The sequence below is a fragment of the Mastacembelus armatus genome, chromosome 7 (assembly GCF_900324485.2).
Source record: "Mastacembelus armatus chromosome 7, fMasArm1.2, whole genome shotgun sequence".
In the NCBI taxonomy this organism is placed as follows: domain Eukaryota; kingdom Metazoa; phylum Chordata; class Actinopteri; order Synbranchiformes; family Mastacembelidae; genus Mastacembelus; species Mastacembelus armatus.
Genome location: NC_046639.1, coordinates 5195824 through 5221061, shown reverse-complemented (window position 1 = coordinate 5221061; position 25238 = coordinate 5195824). Strand labels below are relative to the sequence as shown.

The following is a 25238-nucleotide window of genomic DNA, read 5'->3' as shown; positions in this document are numbered from 1 at the left end:
GATCTGCGTTTGATCTGAGTTTACATTGTCAAAGCTGTGAGTGCTATAAACCTCTCACAAGGTATCAGTTTTGGAAAGCCTTCAATATCCACACGACATGCACTTGCCCTCCTACTTTATATCTGTGACAATAAATGAATAGCATATAATGAAACCAAATAAAACTGAATTTATTCAGAAATACATTGCGAAAATATGAAAACTCTTTATGTAGGCATATGTTTCTGGATAGCTACTTCATGATCCTCTAGAAGCATCAATTATTGCTTCATTCAGCATTTTCTGTGCGCAGGACCTGTGGGTTACATTTAACATGGCTAAAAACAGTCTAAAACAAAGGGGAGAAATGTGCCAATTTTAATAGTGTGAAATAAATAATTGCCCAATCCAGCAGGAAGACTGTGGCCACCACTAATGCAGAGTTTCAGATAAACTCTCACTTCACTTTTAGCTGAACAGGTGCAGGTTGTAGATTCCAGCTCCCATTGTACTGTGGGCAGATCCCAGACATGTAAGCTGCTCATGTGACCTGGCATGGCCTGACAACTCCAGCACTGGGCCTCAGTCAAATGTTCTGCCCATGATGACAAAGGCAAAATAGAGTTAGTACCCACCCAGGTGTAGCTGAAAGCATAAAAAGTTCTCTTTCAGTGAGAAAGTAATAAAATAATATCACAGCTAATTTCAGACGAATTTAAATGTCATTTCACTCAGACCAACACTTAAGTAATACAATAATCCATCACATCATATAATTGGCCAAAAAGTCATAAAAATAATTTTCCTGCAATTTTCATTTCTCAAAAACTCTTAGTACAGCTATGTCAGTAAGATAAAGGAAGCCTTCCTGGAGAGTTTATGCCAGGTCATGTGTGATGGGAACTGGGCCATACAGTACAGTAAAGAGAGCATATGACTTGTTGCTACATTATACAGGACATTCCCATGTCTCTTAGTGGTTTCACAATAGTATGTGTGAGTGGTCCTTTGTGGTTTTAATGCTTGTAACTAAAGCACATGATGCCACTTCATGCAGATCACAAACAAGCGATTGAACTAAAAAGAGAACTGACTTGTTATGACTGTGATGAAATCCTCAACATGTCAAATTTGACTACTTGGCACTATGGTTCACCTGCCGTAACATGCCATTACCCAGTGATTACATTTACATCTCTCACCTACAGCACTGTGTGCCCAGCAAGCACACCTTTCCCATCGTCCCTGTGGGCTGTGATTGGCTGAGGGGCTAAGAGGCTGAGGTGTTTCAGCAAATAGCAGGAGACATGGGCTGGTCCATTCTGCGGCTCAAGGGAGGTTAATGAGTGAAGCCGCTGGGCTATCAGCCAAACATAAGCAGCAATGCTAAGGCTCCCACAATGAGCCTGACTATATTACCACTGAGCTCTGTCTAATTATACACTTCTGAAGAGGAGGAGAGAGAGACAGGGAGCATATTAGGTAGGGAGAAAAAGTTATCAAGTGTCACTGTATGTCAGAGACTTACTAAGGGGGATGACTCTAGAAGATGACTGTAGACTGTTAAAGTTGTATGGGTGAGATAGAAGGTGTGTCACAAAGGGAGAGAAAGAGAGAGGGAGGGAAGGGGTAGGAGAGATCAAGCAAGCAGGGGAGAGAGAAAGAGAGTGCACTCACAGGGACAGACAGAGAGCGAGAGAGAGAGAGAGAGAGAGAGAGCAAAGAGGCGTTTAGAGAGTGAGAAGGAGAAGAGGCAGGAATAGGATGAAGGGAGGGAAGCTTCAGAAGTAGAGAGGAGGAAGAGACTCGCAGTCTCAAAACTGGATATTCCTACGTGCCTGCTGCTGCCTGATCCAATGAGTAAACTCTCTGGTACCTGCTACACAAAGGCACCCGGCAAGGTATGTGACCACACCGCTTCCTCCTCTGAGTGTGTGTGTGTGTGTGTGTGACTGTGAGAGAGACAGAGCACAGGTGTGTTAGCAACTTTGAATGACTGGATAAACAGACTGCTTACTGATTTGAATGCTTTAAGGAAACCTGTTTAGAAGGTACATGTGAGGTAGACTGATTTTAAGAAGAAAATATGTTTGAAATGTGTGAGGTGTGTGTTCGTGTGTGTGTTCATGCGTGCGTGGGTGTGTGTGTGTGTGAATGAGCTTGTAGTATACACTCATGTAAGTCGGCACCTGTCTGTGGGGGTGTTTGTGCGCGTGGAAGAGAATAACAGAGTGTGAACAAGAGTGTGACTTATCCAGAGATGAGTGTGTGAGAAAGAGACAGACAGAAAGAGAGAGAGAGAGAGAGAGAGAGAGAGAGAGGTGGAGGCTCAATACTCAGCCTGACGGCAGATCAGGACTTTCAGAATTAGAGCAGTGGGCTTAAATAGCCCTGGTCCAGAGATAGCCAGAGGCCCTGGAGGAGCCCGTTTAACCTGGGAGGGACAGATATGAGATTGGTGAGGGTGGGGTTAGTTCAGTCTGAGAAAATTTGGAAAGAGACAGAGTGGTAGGAGGAAGAGGAGAGAGAAAATAGGAGGTGCACATTAGGTGCAAGTTCTGGGAAAGATTTCATGTAATCTCATGTAATGTAAAGGGAGGATACCCAGGTGTGAAGGTCCATCAGATCGTCATACTTCTTATTTAACCAGTTTACAGAATAATTAAAAGGACATTCACTTGAAGAACTGACGATGTCACCTTTAATTTTCTCATTACAGCAATGCAACTTGACAACTTTATGACTTTAAATTTTTTTGGTGTCCCTGTGTTGGGGACATTGAGATGCATTTTTGGTTGTGACCCCGCTCAGTCCGTTCACATTTCCCACCATGTCTTGATCGAGAAATACTATGCCAGCGTGGACCACAATGATTTCTGCACTGTGTGTCTATTTCTGCTACAGCAGGCGCTGTCCTTCTGCTGCAGTGATATCCCATATGCTGCATATAGGAACATTTCACAGGTTCAAACAGTTCTCAGCTATAGATGTCTTTTGAGTGAGATGTACAATTCACTTATTATTATTCTCTTATTACTATATCAATTATGAGTACTATCTGCTGGGGCGTACAGGAAGTCTTCCAACTTGAAGAGATTGTTTCTAGAAATGCTTATTTTGCTTGTTTTGAATAAATTGTTTTTTATTTGCTAGCAGCATTTTTTTTGTTTGTTTTTAGTACTGGATTTGTTCCATGCATGTTAGAGCAAGGACTCTTTGGTGTATCAGTGACAGCCCCAGTGGTGTAGTCCGGTGACTTCAAAACCTGTGTTCATTTTGTATTTTATAGTAACTTATCAAGTTAAATCATGGAGACTTATTTTATACTCCTGCTCTGTACAAGATAAGTGCCCTCAGCTCTGATGCCAAGATGACAAAGAGAAACTGAATGTGTTTATGTATCTATATCTTTGGGGGGAAAGAAATACAGTTTGTTTCTTTGGGCTAAATAAAAAGTACACCATGTTCTCCCATTTCACATTTCTTAGAGTACTGTCACCCTGAAGAGCAGAACCGAGCTCTTGTGGGAGAAGGTTGAGTGGCTGCTAGCCCTTTAAGAGGTCTATTTTTACAGGGGCACACTCATGCATGGAGCGAGGCGCATAGAGGAGGCAGTGGCACACAGAGACTCTATCTGCTCTGCCTCACTTCTGTGACTCCACACATCACAACACATCCTATAGGACCATAACCTTGTGACTGAGTGGCTGAGAGCGAGTCATAAAACTTGATCAGTCCACAGAGGAACATGTGTTCTCTCAACGCAAGCTCAAACATGAAAATCATCAAAACCAGAAGTTACGAGGTTTTCGCTCGACAAGGAGAATCGGCCCTTTTCAAGTGGATCTCTCTGAAGTCTAAAAGTGATAATGAGTGGGAGCTAGCATAAAGACACCCTTATGCACACTGTACACAAATGTGCCAACATTCCCACATACTTGTTTTGATATGCAGATAGCTATGAAAGAAATCTGAAAACATTCATGCCCCCTTTCTTACAAACACATAATACACTTTACTCACACCTACACACTTTTCGAAAGAAACCACAAAAAATGAGAACATTTCAGGACATTTTTACACAAACACATCCATGCACTTAGAGGTGCGCATAGTGCTGTGCACCCACGTAAAAAATTACTTATACATCCTCAATATCTGGACCTAAAATAATCTTCTCCTTATGCAATCTGCATGTTATATAATGCATGGCCTGTCATTATCACAGCGCTCCTTCACGCCCTGCTGTGCCTCTCCACCTACAGCACCACACAGACATGCAGACACACATACACACACACACACCCTGCACCTTGTGTTGACAGTCATATACTCTACTCTAGCACTCTCACCCACGTTGAGTGTGTGCTCTCAAACAGCCATATGAGTGAGAGGGAAAGACAGAGAGGAAGACGGAGAGTGGGTGGGGTGGGGAGGACTGAAAGTGAAAGAGGCAGAGAGGGAAAACTTAGTGAAGTGTACATTCATGCAGAAAGTATGCATTTCCATGATTATATGAATTTGTGTGTTTTTACTGTGGATGTATGTGTGATTTTCATATCTGTATATTAGAAAAATCCCTTCTTTAACCCATTGAAACCCTTTGTGGGTGAAGCAGATACTTGCAAACCCACATAATATTATTCCTGTAATGACATTCTTACCACCCCGCTCATCTTCAGAGACTCAGAGAACAGGGAAATGCTCGCGAGTTCATTGCAGGATGTGTGAGGGATAATCACTCACTCTCGCTCACAGTCACACCTATGGACAAACACAGATTTGCACGTCTTTGCGTGTCCTGCATGTAGTCCTCTCACACAACAGAAAAGGAATCAAGCCCCTGACCTTCCAGATATTTGGAACCATTTCAGAAAAAAACATGTTTTTCTAGTACATACATTTATTTAAGCCTGTATTTAAAAACAAAAATGCTCACATATGTTTAAGATTATGTGCACACTTAACTACATGTTAAAACAGGCATATAGAGCTTGACATCCACAAGTAACTTGTGTTACTGAAAGTCATAAAACAGAAGCTAAATAAATGGTTATTTTTAAAGATAAATTATATAAACAAATTTATTCTGTGTTGATGGCATTTTTTGAATCAGTCAATACTACCTGCACGGCCAAGTGTTCTCAGCTCAGCACTCTCACAGTTTGAAGGGTATGAGAATTGGCTTGGGAGCTCAGCAGAAGAGCCAGGAGTGTGATGAATAATCCCAAACATAGGCAGGTGTCTCAAAACAGTTGACACCGTGCCAGACTACTTTAAGGTGACAAAAACACCTGTTGGCCAGGGTGTCCCATGAGGAGAGGGTGCAGAAAGTGACATTTCATAGGATGCATTTACATTTGCATCTACTTACGTGTGAAGTGATGGTACTGTATGTGTGTGCTCTTATGGAAACGTGTGTGATATCTGTCAGTCACATGTATTTATCTGAGACTTTTCTTCGCATTTCGTGTTTGTACTGCTCTTTTTCTTTGGCCTTGACTTGCTTACACGTGTGTGATCAAGCAGTATGCTCTCCTCCCCCACGTTTGATTTACAAAAGGGGTCAACAACCTTTCGACCCTGCCACCCACCACTTACACCCACAGGTTTTCATCCTACCCTGCCCAGAGCCCATGCAAGTGAATCTGTTGCCTTTTACAGACAGACCAAACGTGCACAAACACAATATATATTGCACAGTATCGGTTTTGGTATCACCGCACATAAAGTGTAACATCTGAGACATCCTGTAGCCTATTGCGTCAATAGTGTCCTGAAAGCTTGTCCTTAAGTTAGATGTGTATTACCTTCAATACCCTTGCAATGATTTCTTTTTTCTCACTCAGTAAAACTTCTTTCTTTAATGTAGCCTAACCTCTTTTTTGTAATTGTAAACTCTATCACTCAAATAATAGAGTGATAAGGTTTTTTTTTTTCTCAAGTGGAACTGGGACTCTCCCTATTTTCATTTTGAAAGCAAGCATTAAGCCCACTCAATCCCATTTCAATATAATTTGCAGCACTTTCTATAACAAACAGCATAACCGACATGTTGAGTAAATGGTTGTTACTGTGTGTGGCTGGGCAGCAGACTTGGTGTGGGAGGGGTTGTGGAGCAATAGCAACAATGGCAGTGTATAGCAACGTTGCCTTGAATACCAGCAGTGATAAAGGTTCTCCAGACAGTATCTGTGAAGCTCGTCTAGACAGTCTCTTTGAAAATGAATGGCACTTGAGCTACCGACAGGAGACCTGGCCATGCTCTCTCCATAGAGATGTCATCGCCGTGTTTGCTTACATATTGCTGACATTTTGCTACTAAACCAGAAAACCATCATAAACCCAGTTTGACTGGCAGTAGTCAGGGGACAGTGCCAAAGACAACAAATCTTTGGAATGAAAAGTAATCCCCCTCCTCTCCCATACCCTGCAGCCTGCCTTTAAGCTTCTGATCTCATAGCGTGAGAGTACTACTTGCATCAAGGGCTCTGAGTTCAGCTAATCATGTCACAAACTAGTGATTGGGACTCCTACCTGTGAGTAAAGTAAAGCTGTAAAAAGTTGGAAAACTGCTTTAGAAAAGCATGACTGTGCATCAGCAGTCTGTGACATAACTACAGTTGCATAAGAATTGCTGTCGCCTATGCAATAGTGGCACATTTGATGTTTTTTTGAGATGCATGTGATGTCTACATATTGAAACCAAAGTCAGCTTTTTGTGGTTGAAAATATAGCTAGTGCAGATGCCACATATTATAAGAGACAATGGAAACATGCAAAAACGCTACTCCCTTTAGTCATGTAAATGTCAATGAATGATAACAACATAACACCCTCTTCTTCAGTTTGCGGAATACCTGTTAAGTGTTCTCCATTGTTCTTTGCTGACCTCTGCATAGACACACAAGTGTGCAGTACATGTCTGTGTGTATTTTCAGAAACAGAGAGAGAGACCAGTAGAATCCTCCAGCAGTCTGCCTTGCTTAGAGGAAGAAGAGAACAAGGAGAAGGAAGTTTTTTGCTTTTGCTGACTGGGTGACCTGCATGTAATTAGTCAAGTCATATTTTTAACTGATATTGCGTAAACCCCAGCTTAAGGAGCCATAGCTGCCCTATTTATACCCTAGGGGCTAATGGCCTGTACCACCACATAGGGGGATTTCCTCCAGGAACTATACTAAGCCTGCCTTAGGCTGTACCAGTTAGGATTCACAGGGATTAACCCAGCAATACATTACAGGTGTCACCTTCTTTTCTTGCATTATTTAGCATACTGTTTTTAGCTCTATTAGTGCTTCTGAGATGTTGGCATGTTCTGTTGATTTTGTCCCACCTACGACACACACTGTTGATTTTATTTCTAATCAGCACATATTTTATTCATTTGTGCCATAGGATGGTGTGTGTGACTGTCACGACTTTACTCAATCTGAGACTCAACCTTAGAATCACTCTTTACATGAACAGTTATGTTCCTGTGTATTGTACATGGAGCATACTAGGTGTGCGCATGTGTGCATATATGTTTGTTTGTGTGTGTGTGTGTGTGTGTGTGTGTGTGTGTCTGTGTGTGTTAATAGTAACTCCTGAGCCATAAGCCCATCTTCATTGTTGCTGAGCCTGCTGTGGGCAGGGTTGCTGGCTCATCCTGGGAAGAATGGGTCAGTGCCCTGAGGGCTGACCTGGCCTTTTGCCCATTAAGCAATAGCCTGTATCACCCTGTCCTTTTATCAGCTTAGCCTACCTCCTTGTGGAGTGAGCCACCACACAAAACTAGTAGTATTAACCTCCTCCTATCACCTTCCTCCATGTACTCAACTCTCACTTCACTTTGATGATCTATCGATCTATCTATCTATCTATCTATCTATCTATCTATCTATCTATCTATCTATCTATCTATCTATCTATCTATCTATCTATCTATCTATCTATCTATCTATCTATCTATCTGCCCCGTCCTCTATCTCTTACCTCCCCTCCACACTCCTCCATTCTTCCCTCAGTTCAGATCTGTTACATTCAGCAACAAATTTCTGCCGCATCAGACGCCCATCATAGATTGTCCACTTAGCCTGAAACATGATCAGACACCTGATACAAGGCTACACGTGAGGAAAAGGAAAAAACAATACAAAGTGACATTTTGATTTTGTAAAACAAAAAAAGTAAATCATGCATTCAGTAGAATCTTTGCAGGATAGAAATTGAATCTACTCTCTAAAGTCTTACATGTGGAAGTCTTTGACCCCTGTGGCTACTTTACTTTTCCACCACTATGATTTTTCGTGTGTAGCCTGACTCATCTGACCTTTCTTGTCAAGGCCTGACCCTGCATGTGTGTGTGTGTGTGTGTGTGTGTGTGTGTGTGTGTGTGTGGGTGTGTGTGTGAGTGTGTGTGTGTGTGTGTGTGTGTGTGTGTGCGCAAAGCCAGTATGAGAGTCAGAGAGAGAAAGCTAGAAGAGATGGAGAAAGACTGTACGGCAAATGCCTCTTGGTGCTATGAATGACAGACAGCAAAGTATGACTCCGCTTTGTTTGCTTGTGTTGATGTTTGTCTCTGTGTGTGGGTTCAATGTGCTAAATATCAAAGTCTACATGCAGATGCAGAGCACAACAGTCATTTCTGTATTTCTACATTGTAGTAAATACCTTTTGATGAACCTGGTCCTGCTCTATTTTTTTCTCTTTGTCTATAACTGGTTACATAAACTCATATCAAACACTAGCTCTACAATTCATGCTCCATTATATTTAGGAGTGATTGTACAATCATATTATACATTACTTCTAATTTCCGATAACAAGGCAAATGTTAATCATATTTAGAGGAAAGAAATTATTTGTTTTGCTCACTATATTGCATTTATTTCCCTCTTATGTTTTGCTGATATTTGAATATACAAAGCATGATGTCCATAACTATGACCATAGGTTTTATTATTAGTTAAAATGTTATTTATACGGGAGGTTACTTTGTATAATCATGTTTTGGACAGTTTAAATTAACTAGATAACAGTGACCTTTATTTTCTTTGTCTAAACTAACCATAAAAACATGCCTATTCAACTACATGCTGCTAACTGTACACTCACAGTACGTATTATGATTTTTAAATCTTAATATAACTCTTTACTGTAAAATGCACCAATATCTTCCTTCTTTAAAAAATAAATGATAAAACATTTGATTTGCAGCTTTTTTGTTTAATATAATTAATGCAGATATGAGCAGATGGACTTTCTGCGTTTTATACCATGTTTTTGATTTTCTAATTTATTTATAAACTAACAATTGGATGTTGCTGTTGCTTTTTTGCCAAGTCTAAATATTGATTGAATTTTCTATGACATTTGAATGTTAGTGTACTATCAAACAAAACGAAATCAAAAATTTACCAAAATGTAAAAATATGTATCTTCACTCTTTGTTAATTGTGATATTTATAATGAACCCACTGCCAGAGCAGACAGCGCTCCTGCCCACACAACCTCAGCGCACATCATCTTCAAACAGCATTCACTTTGAAAAATTAAAGCAATCTTCTTCTAAATGTCAGAGGAGACTTTCTTGGCAATTGTCGCTTCACTATGAGCATGTTTCAGTGCGGCCTTCAGTATGTCTGCACACACATCCAAGTCTGATTAGCTTTTCATTCCACTGAGGTTAGGAAGTTAGACAAGGTTAGCTCTAATTTAATGTTGGTTGATATGAGACTGCATTTTACTCAGTTTGAAAGGTTGGATGAATTGCTCTTAGAAATATGAAAGAAACTGAAGATTGCTTTTTTTTAATTTAACCACCAATAATGATTTGATTGCTTCATTAAATCCTATTTCTCCCTGTGCACCAATTCATATTTTTGCTCCTGTATTGCATTTCCGAGCTGATAATTAAAACAAACCTGTTTGAACTTAGGTTTGGTCCTGATTCTTTGAAAAGGCTCAGACATGGTTATTTGCATTGCATTGTATTTTCAGCCTTGGGTCCATTTATTATTTTGCAAACAGCTTCTATACTGACAGATTTCTTGTTGTAAATAAATGACACAGCTTTCACCTATTCAGTCCTAATAAGCCGTATTAGCCATACAAACACACTTCACTTACACTGAGTGAATCACTGAAGCAAATCATTGAGAGCTCTGCTGCAGTGCTCCTGCTAGAGTATCAGCCTGTGTGTGTGTGTGTTAGTGTGCGCGCGCGTGTGCGCGTGTGAAGTCAAATCAAATTTATTCATAAAAGCTCTTTTAACAAGCAGGTTTGTCACAAAGTGCTTTGATGAGAACAAAGGACACAAATTCAGATGAAAACTGCAGATAAACAAAAAGTACAAATATCGTGTGTGCATGTGTGTGTGCGTGCGTGTGTGTGTGTGTGTTTGTGTGCATTTGATGGATGTGAGGTTTAGTTTTGAGTCAGAGCAGCAGCAGAAGCCTAAGTCTGAGAGTGTGTGTAGGATGAGCCTCCTACCACGTCCTTCCCTGTCTTTCATCAACTGTCTCTCTGCCTCCCCTCAATCCTTCCCTCTCTTTTATGTGCCAACGTCTTTTTAAAACTGTTCAGCAGACACAAACATAGATCCATAATTTGAAAAAATGATTGATTAATAACGTCCCTTGTCAATAAACTGGTGCATTTTACTGGTGCGGCTTACATGTGAAGCATGACATCAGACAGAGGCAGCATATAGGTACGTATATAATTTGTGTGTGCTGCGTCCTTGACTCTGTGTGTTTGTGTGTGCATACCACGTGTGTGTATGCATGTTTGTATCCCTCTCAGTGATTAAAGCAAGTGGGCGGCAGCAGCAACTGGTCTGCCTGTGTGGCTCTGCATAGCAGACATGTTTCTCACTGCTAGATATTACTCATTTCCTCAGCCCTTTGCACACACAAGCACACACACTCTTGAAAAACACACACACTCACATACACAACAGACACTGAGACGGATAGCAGGCACTCATTTCTTTCCTTCAGTTTGGTGGGCTTGCTGGTGTTATTTCATGCGTACAGAGATCAGAGGCAGTGTGTAGCTGGAGGCTGCTGATATCTGCGGGTGTTGTAACTGGCAGTGGTGCTGTGGAGGAGAGCAGTGTAACACAGTGAGGAGCTGAGGAGTGGGTTGACCCTCTGGGAGAATTGGAATATGAATGACTGCCAACACAGGGATGTCTGCTCAACCCTCACTAAGGTCAGTCTAATGTAACATTACAACAACTACCAACTCCATCGACCTGTCTGTCTGTTCCCACCTTCAGTAAGTGCTCTTTTAGAACAAGTGTCCCAAAACAAGCTTCTGTTGACTGCTTTTCTGTTTCACTTTGTAACAATGGGCTATCAGTTTAGGTGTTTTAATAGTTAAATATGCAAATCGGGCCATTAATATTTTTCAGATCTGTTTTTCTGACGTTTGCAGTCATGAGTGTAGAAGTATGTTTCACAGTATTCCTGAGAAATATGTAATATGAAAAAAGGCAGGATGAGATAAGGCTTTTAAATACATACTATATGTCAGATGTAACATTTACATTTTAATACTAAAACAACACAAACTTTTTAGGAAAAAAATAACTTCAAAAATAAATTGTACGTCTGATTAAATAGCAAATCAAAATCCTTATAGTATTTATTTGGAAGAAATGTGTAATATCAGAATACCTGTGATCTGTATATTTAAATGCTATGTCCACTATAGCTCCAGATAAACTCCAGCTCTGTGTGCTTGCCTGCACAGTGTAGGAGTTTTCTGTTAGAAGATGCTTCTCTGCAAACTCCTCCACATGCACAAATGTGTTCTTTGTTTTCTTCTACTTTTCTGGCAAGTTTATATCAGGTCTATTTTGACAACCTTTTTATAAGGGCCGTCAAAATGACGAAGTGTAAGAGTCATTTCAGGACGACAACTGAAACCAGATTTTTTTTGTAACAGCGAACAAAATTCTTGTGCAGTTAAAGTGGAGTTCGTTAGCAAAAATATATGTGAGAGGTAAGACAAGTACAACATTTTGAATACTGCCTGTAATTTGGTTTTACGCATTCTTAGTGTGTACTTTGTTTTTTTAATTGGCAGAATTGTAGTATTTGTGCAAATAAAAAAATGTATGGATTATGTATGGAATAACTTCCCGTCATAGTCTCCAGAATGTTATCTTTCAGCTGGATTGAAAATGTATCACTAACACTGGACAGCAACAGGTTAAGAGTGGTCATTATAAACATCCTGTCAGTGTCTGGGAAGATGAATCCCCCTCCTCTCACTGCTCAGTTTTCAGTTTTCCATTCAGATGCACAAACAGCTTGCTCCACTCCAACAGTTATTCTGTTTTTGGACCAATTCACTTGATGAGCAACAATTTAACTGCCTCTCCATAGAGTATCCCTATCTAACCTCTCTAACCAACTGGATGTGTGTATGTGTGTTTGTGTGTGTGTGTGTGTGTGTGTGTGTGTGTGTGTGTGTGTGTGTGTGTGTGTGTGTGTGTGTGTGTGTGTGTGTGTGTGGACACAGTTGCCATGGTGACAGTGTGGCGGATGGTGAGACGGCAGGGAGTTGGTAGGCTGTTGAGACAGACTTGCGGGTGAGTGCGGGGCTGAGTGGCAGCGTGGTGCTGTGGTGTTGTGGCGGCGGTAGGAGCAGTGATGGTGGTGGCGGCGGCGGTGGTGGAGGGAACAGCTGGGCTGGCGCCGCGGCAGTCTTCGCTTCAAAACAGCTCATTTAAAACATTTGCAGAAGAATTAGTGGAGCTCCCCCACACTTCTCGCTGAATGAAACAAGGCTGCGAAATCTCTGACACATTCGAGGACTCGAACACAAACACACAAGCACACAAAAACCTAAACAAATAAACACTTTCACACATTCTTCCAGAAAAGAAATTACACATGCACATAGACAAACACAGCATTCATGCATGCACGCACTCAAAGTCACACACACTTCCCCACACCCCTGCTGTGACACATAATTAATATGCAAAGACACATATCCCGTATCCACAACAACTGGTGGTAATACCAACAGTGTTTCTGTCAGCTTTTAGGTGGGTGGTGACCAGCTTTGCCTATCACTGGGGGAGTAAGTACAGCCGCCTGAGGGAGTATTTGTATGTCTGTTGCTGTCCATGTGTGTGTCTGAAAGAGAAGGGGTAGGGGGTGTGTGTAGTAATCTCATAGAGAATACAGAGAACACCCGGAGGTGTCGTGGGGGTGGTTCATAAAACATCTCTACATATTCCAATCATCTCCTGAGAGTCAGAGATGAAAACTCTCCTGCTGTGAGTGCTCTATGCGCCTGTTGTATACACACACATGCTGCATTGCCTCTGAACTTCATTGGCTGTAAAATGTATTTTTAGCCCACATGTGGGAGTAATGTGTTTGAATGAAACGAGTAAGTTGGGTAGTTTCATTCCCACCGCAGTGCACATAGGTAATGACTAATTAGTGACCGATACCAGGAAGCTAAGAGTTTGTAAGCTCTTTAAAGCAGTTTGCAAGAGGGAGTCACTTGCTGATTTCTCTCTGTCTGATCCAGCTGGATGTCTGGATGTCTGGATGTCTGTCCACGCTGATGGTTAAGTCTTAACTACAACTGATGTCAGGATCTGACAGACTGTCCTCTTTCAGTGTTAACACTTAATGTCTTGTATCTTTTTCTGTCCCCACCCTTCTTTTATCTCTGCTTCTGTCATCTTTCATCCTCTCTCTAGGTGAGTGGTGCTTCAGTACAAAAGAATCAACAGTGATCTGACAGTGATGCTGTGTAGCAGCTTTCCCCTCTGTCTGCGCCCCTCATTCTCCCGTGAGGCCCATGTGACCTAGCCTACACCCACACAAAGGGGGCCCCCACTGCCACTGGACCCCACCCATGAATCCCAGCCCCGACCGTGGCAAAGAGTGTCTCCCTCCCAAGAAGAGGGAGATCAAGGATCAGCAAGGATCAGCAGAGCACCACGCCACTTTGGATGAGTTTAAAACCCCTGTGCTTCTCCAAAGTCGGACCAGCACAGGGAGAGGGGTGGGAGGCAGGGAGTCCAGTGACAGGGACCGAGCTCTGAAAACCCCAAACCCCCATCTCCTGCCCACTTCTCCATCCCTTCCTGCTCCAGCACCAGGCCTTCCTGTGCCTCTACCATGGCCCCTGAGCTACTCTTCTTCTGTGTCTCTTCCCCTATTCCCGGGGCAGGTCAGCGAACGACGGGGCTCTGGCTCTCCTGCCTGGAAAGATGATCCTCTGTCCTCACCCCTATCCCATACCAGGTGGTTTAGAGGAGAGGTTGCTCTTTCCTCGCCACTTTCCTCTTCTTCCTCTTCTGCTTCCTCCTTTAAGGCTCCCTTCCCAGCCGATTCTAGAGAGATGTGGTCCTATATGAACAGCGGCCGACGAGAGTATAGTTCCTCTCTCTTCTCCCCGTCATACTTATTAAGCCCTCTCTACCCCCAAGACTTAGTTGATGCCAGACCCAGGTACCTGGGGAAGAGGTCCAATGGCCTGGATGGGCCAGGCAGCAGGACTGCCTCAACCTCCAGGCCTTTGCTCACAGGAGACTATGGGAACGATACCAGCAGAACCAGGCTGGATGTCAATCCGCACAGCTCCCATACAAATGGAGGACGGAGACAGCAGGAGGATCTAACATCCCGTGTCCATTCTGGAGGGCCATTTTTGTCAGACTCTCAAGCTCAGGAGGGCCCTGAGCCACATTCCTCACTGCAGGACAGACATCCACATGGGATAGTTAAGACCAGCTCTAATTTACTCTCCTCTAGTCCCCACACTCTCAGACCAGATCCCAGGGCAGGTAGAGGAGGACTACTGGACCCCCTAGGGGCCACACCAGCTGAAGCCCAGATCTACTACTCCTTGGGATCGGTGTGCCATCCCAGCCCTCTGGCCCAAGCCTACCCACTTTACAGTCCTTCAGGAACACCTCTGTACAACCTGCACAGGGAGCTAGGCCCCAGGCAGCACAATTTAAGGAACTCATCTCACTCACCCCTGGGTTTGCCTAACAGCCATGACAGGTCACAAAGAGACTGGGACAGAGACCAAGAAAGGGACAAAGTTCTACAAAGGGACAGGGAGAAAGGTAAAGACAAAGAGAAATACCTACAACAGGACAAAGACCAAGAAAGAGACAGTGAGCGTGAGAGACGACGGGACAGAGACAGAGACAGAGGGAGAGAGTTATCTCCTTCTCATCACACCTCACCCCCAGCCCTTCATCCATATCCTCCTCCACTCCTACCTCACTTCACCAAGGGTTCTCTGATTGAGTTGGCCAATGGGCAGTTGAAACGTGTGGAGGAGCTACGGACCGAGGACTTCCTGAGGAGTGCAGATACCTCCCCAGAGTTCCACCTGAGCACCTGCACTGTGCTGCAGATTTCTCCCAACAATGCACAGGGCTTCAGTCATCTGCAGGTCCACCTCACGGACCGCAATTCTCAGGTCAGCTTCCTCTACAGATATATGCTTCAGCTGGCACTTGACTAACAGATATCTACATTACAGCATAATCCAAAATTATTTAATGACAATTACTGCATGGCAAGATGGGTGTGAATGCAGCTTAGTCACATATTAGGCTGTATGCCTTTCTTACACATTATTAATATTACACATCAAAGTCAGAGTGTAATGATGATAAGTGACAGACATGAGAGACATCTTGGTTGAGTGTATAACAATGCTGTGGTTTTGTGTAGGAGCTACTGAAGGTCTTGGTGGAGTATCCGTTCTTTGTACAGGACAAAGGCTGGTCTTCTTGCTGCCCCCAGAGAACCACACACCTGTATGGACTGCTCTGCCGCCAGCTCATGGAAGGGGATGTCTGCCTGGCTCTCACCCCCACACCTACCCAAACCCACCGGACACATGCACGCACCAGCTCCAGATCCCATCGCATACAACTCTCATCTAGGGTTGTAGGAGAGTCTAGCAGCTCACACAGGGAGGAGATGCCACCTCCACCTCCTCCTCCCCCTCTTCCTCACCAACCACCTGCTGCCACACCAGTCCCTCCATGCACTCTGGCTGCAGAATCTACAGCTCAGGAGCAGCCACGTCCACGCAAGCGGCGTTGGTCTGCTCCTGACACCCTTCCCTCAACTGGAACTGATGAACGCCTCCTGGATTTACCTCATGGCTCCAAGCTAATGAAGTGGCAGTAGAAACTTGCACATGCATATGTATACATGCATACTTACACACACATAGGTACATACACACCCTCCTGGTCTCTGTTGCAACCACCAAGACAAACAATGGAGAGACCTCAAGGCAGGGTTGCAGGGAAGGATTAAACATAGAAAATGCAACTTACGGGTGTCCACACTGCTGCCCAAAGGATAAACCTAGCCCCCAGTAGTTAAGTCCACATGTGTCAAACTCCAGTCCTTGAGGGGAACTGTCCTGCTTTTTTTCCAGTTTATGAACTGGATCAGGTGTGTTCATCGAATCAAAAACTGGAAGGTGCAGGGATAGTTGGAAAAAAAGCATGGCAGTGGCCATCAAGTACTGGAGTCTGACAACCCTGCTCTAGTCCTTGGTCCTCCTTTCCTTTCCTTTCCTTTCCTTTCCTTTCCTTTCCTTTCCTTTCCTTTCCTTTCCTTTCCTTTCCCTTTCCCTTTCTTTTCCTTTCCTTTCCTCAACCTTAAAAAGCACAGCCCTGAAAGGAGCAGTAGATGAAGGATCTCTGGATGGCTCCTTACAGACACACTGAAGACATTTAGTGAGACAATCAAGCACTTGTCTATGTTCACTCTGTTTTTGTAACGATTGTCCCACACACCTACTGACAGTGTTTTCTGCAGGGTATTGACTTTCAATCAGTGTTATGAAAGTAAACGCTATTGAAGAAGTGCAGACATGTATGAACAAAAATTGACTATATATATTACATTACAGATGTTAAATACAGTAAATATGCTAAACAGATTTAATGCAATCTCTGTCAATTTCGCAATGCAGTTTTTGTTATTTTTATTTTCTTGCTGCTGAGCCGATGTCTGTGTGTCGGCCTGGGCAAGAAGGTGAATGTATGAGCAGCTCTTTGCCTTTTTTTATTCTTAACACTGGGAGTCATTTCAAACAGTTGTTCGTCAAGGCATTACCCTCCAATATGTTCTTAACATTGTCTCTGAGAAAGGGAGAACACTAATGAAAACTGCGTAACAGACAATCCCACCCACACAGACAGGTCTGTGCCACATCGCCTCGACACTCATGGTGTTTTTCCATTAAAAACTGAATGATGGAAAGAGTAAAAAAGTGCTGTATGGCTGAAGAGTAATGGTGCTAATAACACGTTGGAACATGATGCTTTGTGAATATTCTTGACCCCTGTGTACTGTACGCTTTTGTTCCCATCTCATTTTTTTATGTACTGTATATGTTTGAAGGCAAAGAAAATGATGAAAGTATTTTAAACTCAGATACGGGTATCTCCTTTGATTCAGCACACTCTCTCACTTTAGTTTTTGTGTTTGTTTTTTATTTTGAAAAAGAAAATCTTACCTGTTGATTTTTCTTTCTAAATGTTATAGCTACACAAATGTATATTTTTAAAAATTGTGACTCTGTTATATGATGTTCGCTAGAAATAAAGAAAAAAAGCTTTATAGATTTAATTTACAGTGTCAATTTATTCACTGAATATGATGTGAAGTAGGTATACAGTTAATTTATCTTATAATACATATAATGAATATGGGATTAAGATTAAAAGAAATTCACAAATAGCTTTTATATGCATGTTATAAGCATGTTTAATTGGTATAAACAAGATATTTGCTAAACAGCTAATAACTCTTGCCAGTCTTGATATGTAAATTTCCACTGATCGTACTTTCTGCTCTGCTCTGAGGACATCTTTTTTGGTGGAGGAAGCTTCACTGTATATTGTTCATAGCTTCCCTGGTACAGGGTAGCTTTTTCCCACCATTCCTACATCTTCTCTCCCTCTGGGTTGGAGCTGAGAGTGAGCCACTTCTCCTCAGTCTCAGTCAAGTTAAACTTCTGCAGTAGTTCCACTGCAAACAAGGGCACCACCTGGCCAACAAGACACAGTGTAGTCAGTTAGCTTATGAGGACCTCTACTGGCAATTCAAAATACTACCACTGAACCTATAAATGTCTACTGAGATTGTTGACATAGTTTTCAATAGCTTTGTGAGGCCATGTTGATTAACACACTGCTTAGATTTTAATCTGAATGTAACTCTGAACCATTGTGCAAAATACACACACATTTTTTGGTTATGAAATGTTGTACATGTATATAAGACCTCAGGAGGCAAAAATCTTACATCTAATATCTACAATAAATGTGTCTTCTCCAAAATCATGACTTACATGTGCCATGATCAGCTTCCTACTTTTCAGTACGTTCGGGTCTGGATACTCCTCTCCAAAGCAGAGCTCAATCTCACAAGAAGGTGGAGGTCCTTTCCCCTTTAAACAGCTCTGAAGCTCTGTAAGATAATAATTGGAATATTCAGATAGGTCATATCAACACACTGCCGCTTTGCTTAAAGCCATAATATAACAGTCATTTGTTTTTATGCCAAAAGATCCCAATCAATCTGTCTTCCTTTGAATAAAGTTTTTTCTGTTCCTGCTCAATATGACTAATTGGCAGCTGATTAATTCAGACTGCTTTTTTAAATGTTTTTATTATTCTGTTTACATTTGCATGTGCTGCCTCACCAGTGAGAAATGTGGGTATATCTAGCAGTTTGAAGGTTTTTTCTCGTTCCAGTTTGTTGGGTCGGTCAGTATGTTGGGCCATGGGACCACTCCAGTACACCCTGCCTTGGCAGAACCGCTTGATGAACACCCCATCTGGGGCCACCCATAAAAGCACACCTTTCTCCAGGTGACAAAGAAGGCGATTCATTGCTTCAGCCATGCATGATGGCAAGGAAATAGAACCTGGAGAAGGGAACGAGAGCTGCTGGGCAGTGCAGGTTCCGTAGATCCGTTCATTTCCTAAGGGAACGCGGCCCTGTAGGATGAAGCATCCATCTGGGCTGCTGGTGGTCACTGTCATTACCCTCTGGCCCTGGTACAACAATGTCACCTGCATACGAAAATCTGTACACACAAAATGCTATTTTTTACCCATGCCATGCGGTAAAATGTTCAGTTGGTTCAGCATTTTTTATAAGCTCTCCTACCTGTTATGGTAAGTGTAGGACTGAAGAAGGTGATAGCAGCAGAGAGCTGCGTTTTAGGTTTTTTATCTGTTAACTCACAGTACGTGTGCTCCCTCATCAGCTCCTCTAAAACAGAACAGAGATATGGTTCAGTCAGTACATTCTCAATACTTGAAGGATACTGGGACCTCATATGCTGCTAAAAAATGGACTGAGGTGATTGTGCTAACTGAGAAGTAAGGCCATGATTAATGCCATTACAATGAATCCTGAAGGGCACATAACAGATATACAGTAGCAGATTCCGAGGCAATTAGTTGTTGAGACTTTTCACTAGAGAACAGAAATGCAAATCTTATGCTGATGCCCTAGCACGATAACCTTTTCACTCTAGTTAATGGTAATCTGTGAGCTAATGTGAACACACTCTTTGTGATCAACAATATCCAACTTTGACCTCACTTTTGCCCACACACCAAACTGGATCCCGGCATTTGAACAATCATTTGCCCACATGAGTATCACTTGTTGTAGCCATTAGTCTAATATGCAGCACATACGGGCAACTACTCATGAAGCCCATATGACCCATATGCTGTTAGGCCCTTTTGAATTGCCTAAATACCAACAAAATGCTGGACAGCAACAATATTATGCCTATTGGCATAAAACCTGATTAGATGGTTTGGGCATTTTGATTTACTATCCTATGATGGTGGCAAAGATCACTGACTGTTGGGATTGCCTTCCTAACATCTGATTCTCTATTGCTCTTCTATGGTGCAGTTTCTGTGTGTGGTCCTTACCAGTCAGTGGTTTTTCTTCTTTCTTTGGTTGAAATAAATCCTTTTGAAAGTGAAGCTACAAAAACATAAAGCAAAACGTGGTAAACATAGGGTTTAAGGACTATTTTGTTAGTTTTAAGATTCAAAGAAGATAAAATCAGTTGAAGTGATTTCCCCATTCCCTTTAAATTGCATTTCTTGCCTCTGTTTCCTACAGCAAAAAGTCATCTTCAAATGAAGATATCTTGCTTTCATTTTTTTTCTATAAACAAAATCAGATTTTTAAATAAACAGGCTTTAAAAAAAAAAAAAAACTAATTCCCAAATAATAAGTCTCATTTATAACAAACTGATTGCTTTCACACAGTATTCTAACATAAAGTGGCAGTATACAATCAGTGCTTTGTTAGGTTACCTGTTTGTCCTTTAAACCAGGGCACTCTGGAGACCCCTTAGTCTCAATAAATATTTGATTCTTTATTATAGGAGATTCTGAGGAGAGAAATGAGGATAAAAATAAAAGGAATACTAACATGTTAGAAAGAAACTGATTAATAAAACAAATTGACAAAATAGGGCAAAACCTTCACCTAGGTCTACAACATTTAATTTCTTGTGTTGTTAATATTAACCTTGTCTTTCTTATTGTGCTGCAGTATAAAATGCAGTTCATAACAATTAATTAAAGGCATGCTTGCTTTTACCTGCTGGCCTGGCTAATCCATTATCTTGCTGGATGCGATAGACCTTGTAGGGTTCAGTGATGTCCAACTGGTTGCGTTCAGGGACCTCGTGGAAATCTATGCTCTTGTTGAGTGCACAGCGGAGGCGTGTTTTCCACATGGTGGGGTCAGCTTTATCTCTGCCCTCCCTATACTTACCTTTGTACACAGCCCAGGCCTGAGTGTAAATGATCAACACATTATATGATTATACAAGAATAAATGTTTTTTAGAAACATCATTGAATTAAAGAAAACTGGGGAAGTCATAAACTAGTGGTTAAACATTTCTATTCTAACAAATACATAATATTTTATTGCTGCTCATTAGTTAGCAGTGTTCTTTTCTTTATAAGGAGTTCACCTCTGAGATGTCTCTTGTTCTGAAAGACTTTCAGTGAACTTGAGACAATGAGTTCAGTCAACTGTAGCAAGTGATTTTTTGAGAAGCTGAAACATACTAAAACTGACCATTTTATTATTTATATTATTTCTATTTATTTAATGATAAAATCTGACATATATTCATTATACTGTCATTATACTGCCTTTGCAGTGCATGAAACCAGCAGAGCAGGTCCAGAAATACAAAACATTTCTCTAGTGACCTTTTCCCTTATGCATTCACTCACGCATTCAGACTTGCCTCCTAGTGAGTGTGTTAGGAAGCACTACTATCAGCACTGACAAACTTCTTTCCGTGCTCGACACAGAGATGTGACAACAATCTTATTATTATTATTAAATGAGGAGAATTGCTCATCATAGTTTCTTATTTGACTCCAACGTTTGCATAACACTCGCTTGAAACTGAGCATTGTAACTGAGATCTATGAACATTATTTCCATATGCAAAAGACAAAAATACTGAGGCATATTTTTGTGCAGCGTTTCTGCAAATAGTTGATAAAGCCTGTCATGTAATTCTAAGAATTTTCCTCAAGTTCTGAGTTCAGCATAAAAAGCTCCAGCGCAAGGTTGTTGTTCTTTCATCACATAAAATGAAATGCTTGTTAACTTTACGACAGACCGGCTCAGTTTGTTTGTTCTCCTAGTAAATTCAAAAGATGATTATTTGACTGTGTCCTAAAACTGCTTTGACAAATCACAGATGATTTTATTTGATAGAAAATAAAAGGTTGACCTTAAAGAGAGCTGCATCCTCCGTCTGTTTGTAGTCCTTCTTGGCTGCGTGCTTCCATGGGATCCTGAACATAGTTTTGTCCTCATCCTCCCAGCACAGTCCTTCATATTTCCCACTGTCTACCTGGGTAATGAGCCACTCTTTCAGGTGCAGCTTAGCTCCCTCTTCCATCTTCAACACATACTGTGTCTTACGGGAACAAAACCCTCTTTGAATGTCAGACGTGCAAAGGCTCCACCACAGTTTAATCAAGTTCCACCTTGCAAACAAACCAAAAACTATATTTTATTCTGAACTTACTCAGGTTTGAAATATTACTTTAATCACAACACTAGCCCCAAAATATCATGAAGTTAACCGAAAATCTAGACAATCAGACCTCACCCCAAACTTAAATGCAGAAGTCGTAACTAAAATTAATGCGCCCTGGAAGCGAAAGCGAAAGGTTTGAACTTTTTCGATACTTTCGGTTTCCCCTTGTTCGCTGAGTTGAAGCAAAACGGTTATCATTTCCAAGTAAGGTGTGTGAGGGAGGGCGACACAGGAGCCAGCTCTCTGGGTTACAAACACCATGAAAAACTGAAATACTGATGAAACTCCTGTTCTAAAACTATTTCTTTACACTGGAGTCAGTTTCCCATCGCAGAGACAAGACGCGGCTTGATTTCACCACCTTTAGGTTTATTATGTGACACTCACAGGCTTTATTGCCACAGAAGCTGTTTCTAAGGTCTGAGAAGACAAAATCCAATAATAATTAACTAACGTTTCCAGGCCAGACTAAGGCAAACACTGTTAAAGCTGTATTTCCTTTCAGCTCTGTGGGGAAGAGGACAGCACCACGGAGCATTAATCACACGACCCACGCACATCCACACATGCACCAATCATACCGAAACATTCATGTGAAAACGAAAGTGTGTTGGGGATTTTCCTTCTCTCCCACCAGACTGAGCCCACCGTCATGTTGTGCGCATCATCTCTGCTGCTTAAAGAAGTTGCAGCCAGTTCTTTGGCTCAGACAGTGACAAAAGTTCAGACTGGAAACATTACACGGTTCCACCACGTCAAATCAGATGGAAAAGCGCTTTGTACCGTTTTGCCCAGCAGGGGGCAGTGTCTTCACCACAGTGCACCCACCCGAGGCGTCATTACTGTGATTACTAAATAAAATAAAATCACTGATTTAATATTTGCTCTTAGTCATTAGTCTGGTGAAGTAAATGCGTCTGCAATGCAGTGAGAATTACACACACGCTTCACGCGCTTTGCCCGCCCATTTACCCATATTCACAGTCAATCACACGCTGACGCACAGTCACCGGGACCAACTTTGGTTACGTATTGTAACCCTCGATCTGTGACGCTCATTGTGGGGAAGATGCTCCAAAGTGCGTGTAGAACAGTCTCCAAGTTTATCAGCAGTGTTTTCCTTTAGAAGTTAACGGACTATGAGCTTAGGGTTGGATGTTGTTTGGTTCATTGACTCCTAGTGTCTCCGCCTCCCTGCCAGTCCAGCCTCCATCTATGCCTGCACTGCAGACCATGCCAGTCCAGGCTCCATCAGTCTGTATATTTCAGACATCATCTGGTAATCCTCCTTTATCTCACTAGGCAACATCAGTCATCACAGCTCCTTAGTCTGGTTTTCCACCACCACCTATTGATACCTATTGATTTCCAAGGCTTACAGAAATCCAGACCCACATTACCTCAGGTCGAAAGGCGGGTGACAGCACTGCCTTTGATGCCTTTGCTCTAGCTGTACAGTCCTTAGTTGGAATGCTAAAGACACTGGGAGGACCAAATGGTTATGAGATAATGTGTGGATTACATGAAGACCGTCTGCTGAGCAAGATGCCAACAAACCTACTTGACAGCTTCGATGAATACTGTCTGAGCCGTGGTATCCTGCAGACAGGTACAGCTAGAACATACACTCTACCCGACCTGGGTTCATGTTTGCAAATTAAGTCACAAGCAAAACATAATTTCCAATAGTGCAGACTCACTGTTCTACACTGAACCCTAAAAGGCCACGAAGACCACCAGAGGTGGACAGTTCAAGGACAAGTCTACACCGGTTCAGCTGACACTCAATGACAAGCCACCAGCATTGTCTTCCACTCCGTCTAAGGCCAACTCCAAGCCCAAGCTTTACTGCCATTGGTGTGAGAACAGAAACCATTACCTCAACTCCTGCAATGAGTTCAAGAAACTTAACACGAACCAGATCATAACATGGATAAAAGATGGCAAGAGATGTTGGCCATGTGGACGCAGTCATGCAGCAGACCCCTGCGATTTAAAGTGTCCATGTAAACCCTATAGGGAGTTACACCTCTATGTCCTTTACAACACTGTTCAGGCCACTTCTGGTGCTGTTCTCATAGTCAATGTGTCTTTGATGCAAATCTACTTATATCGCCCTACCAGATCCCAAAGGGTCATGTTAAAAGTTGTCCTAGTGTCCTAGTGCACAGTGGTGACCAGACAATGGAAGTGTATGCTGTTCTTGATGATGGATCAGCGAGAATAGTCATCCTGCCCCAGGTGGTAGAGCAGTTGAACATCAAAGGTGACCTAGAAACCTTGGCTCCGCGAACCATGCACCAAAGCTGGAAATGCTTCGCATGCAGGCCCCTCTGTTTCATTCAACATATCACCCTTGATGCACTTCATCTCCTAATGCCTATACAGCCTACACGCAAAGGGCCAGAGGGTGGACCAATTGCAGTCTGCACGGTGCTTGGATAAACACTACAGGGCCCATTGAGCCTGTGCACTAACTTTGTTGGGGCTGATTGGGGCCCCCAGTTACAGGAGCAGTTGGCCAAACAAACGATTCAGCTTTGCTTCAACCCCCCTAGAGCTCCTCATTTCAGAGGAACCTGAGAGCGAGAGGTGAAAACTGCCCTAAAGGTAATTCTAAAAGAGCAGTCTGTTCGAGAACCCGTCCTGTACACTCTTCTTGTGGAAATTGAAGGTATACTTAATGCTATGCAACTTGGCTATGTCTTATCTCATATTGCTGACCCTGACCCCATAACACCGATCATCCTTTTCATGGGATGTCAGGACTCTTCACTATCTCAGGTGTTCTACGTTTCGCACAATCTACTGGGAAGGAGGAGATGGAGATGTCGTCAGATTTTGGTGGATAACTTTTGGGTGGAGTTCATTTGACATTATCTCCTAGGTCTCCAGGAATGTAAAAAATGGAGGACTGACTCTAAAGAACTCGATGCAGGTGAAGTTGTTCTTATGGACCCACAGCTTCAATGGGCCCTCTGGTCTGTGTGCACTGTAGTGGAGACCTTTAGAGGACCAGATGGACATATTTGGACTGCAGCCATAAAGGTTAATGACAAAAACTATGTTTGTCCTGGTACTCGGCTAATACTGCTCCCCAGGATTGCTGAAGAGGACACTTTTGCTAGCCT

General features: G+C 42.3%; 2 protein-coding genes across 3 annotated transcripts; one reads left to right on the top strand and one right to left on the bottom strand.

The window, feature by feature from the left end:
• The first annotated feature begins 1665 nt into the window (after positions 1 to 1665).
• LOC113146153 (uncharacterized) lies at positions 1666 to 17615 on the top strand. 2 transcript variants are annotated; one of them, XM_026333462.2, is made up of 3 exons: positions 1666 to 1880; positions 13697 to 15438; positions 15696 to 17615. In XM_026333462.2, exons 2-3 carry the CDS (start codon positions 13855 to 13857, stop codon positions 16158 to 16160), a joined length of 2049 nt encoding a protein of 682 aa, XP_026189247.1. In that variant the 5' UTR covers positions 1666 to 1880; positions 13697 to 13854; the 3' UTR covers positions 16161 to 17615. The 2 variants fall into 2 exon arrangements, with proteins under 2 accessions (XP_026189247.1, XP_026189248.1); XM_026333463.1 differs by lacking the exon at positions 1666 to 1880 and adding an exon at positions 10419 to 11178.
• Positions 17616 to 17925: 310 nt separating this feature from the next.
• On the bottom strand, positions 17926 to 22711 carry irf10 (interferon regulatory factor 10). Its single transcript, XM_026333467.1, has 9 exons — positions 22689 to 22711; positions 21796 to 22054; positions 20635 to 20830; positions 20346 to 20422; positions 19952 to 20006; positions 19167 to 19271; positions 18697 to 19083; positions 18343 to 18461; positions 17926 to 18039 (listed from the first exon to the last, which is right to left on the bottom strand). The coding sequence occupies exons 1-9, from the start codon at positions 22694 to 22696 to the stop codon at positions 17935 to 17937; spliced, it is 1311 nt and encodes a 436-aa protein (XP_026189252.1). The 5' UTR covers positions 22697 to 22711; the 3' UTR covers positions 17926 to 17934.
• Between the last annotated feature and the right edge of the window lie 2527 nt (positions 22712 to 25238).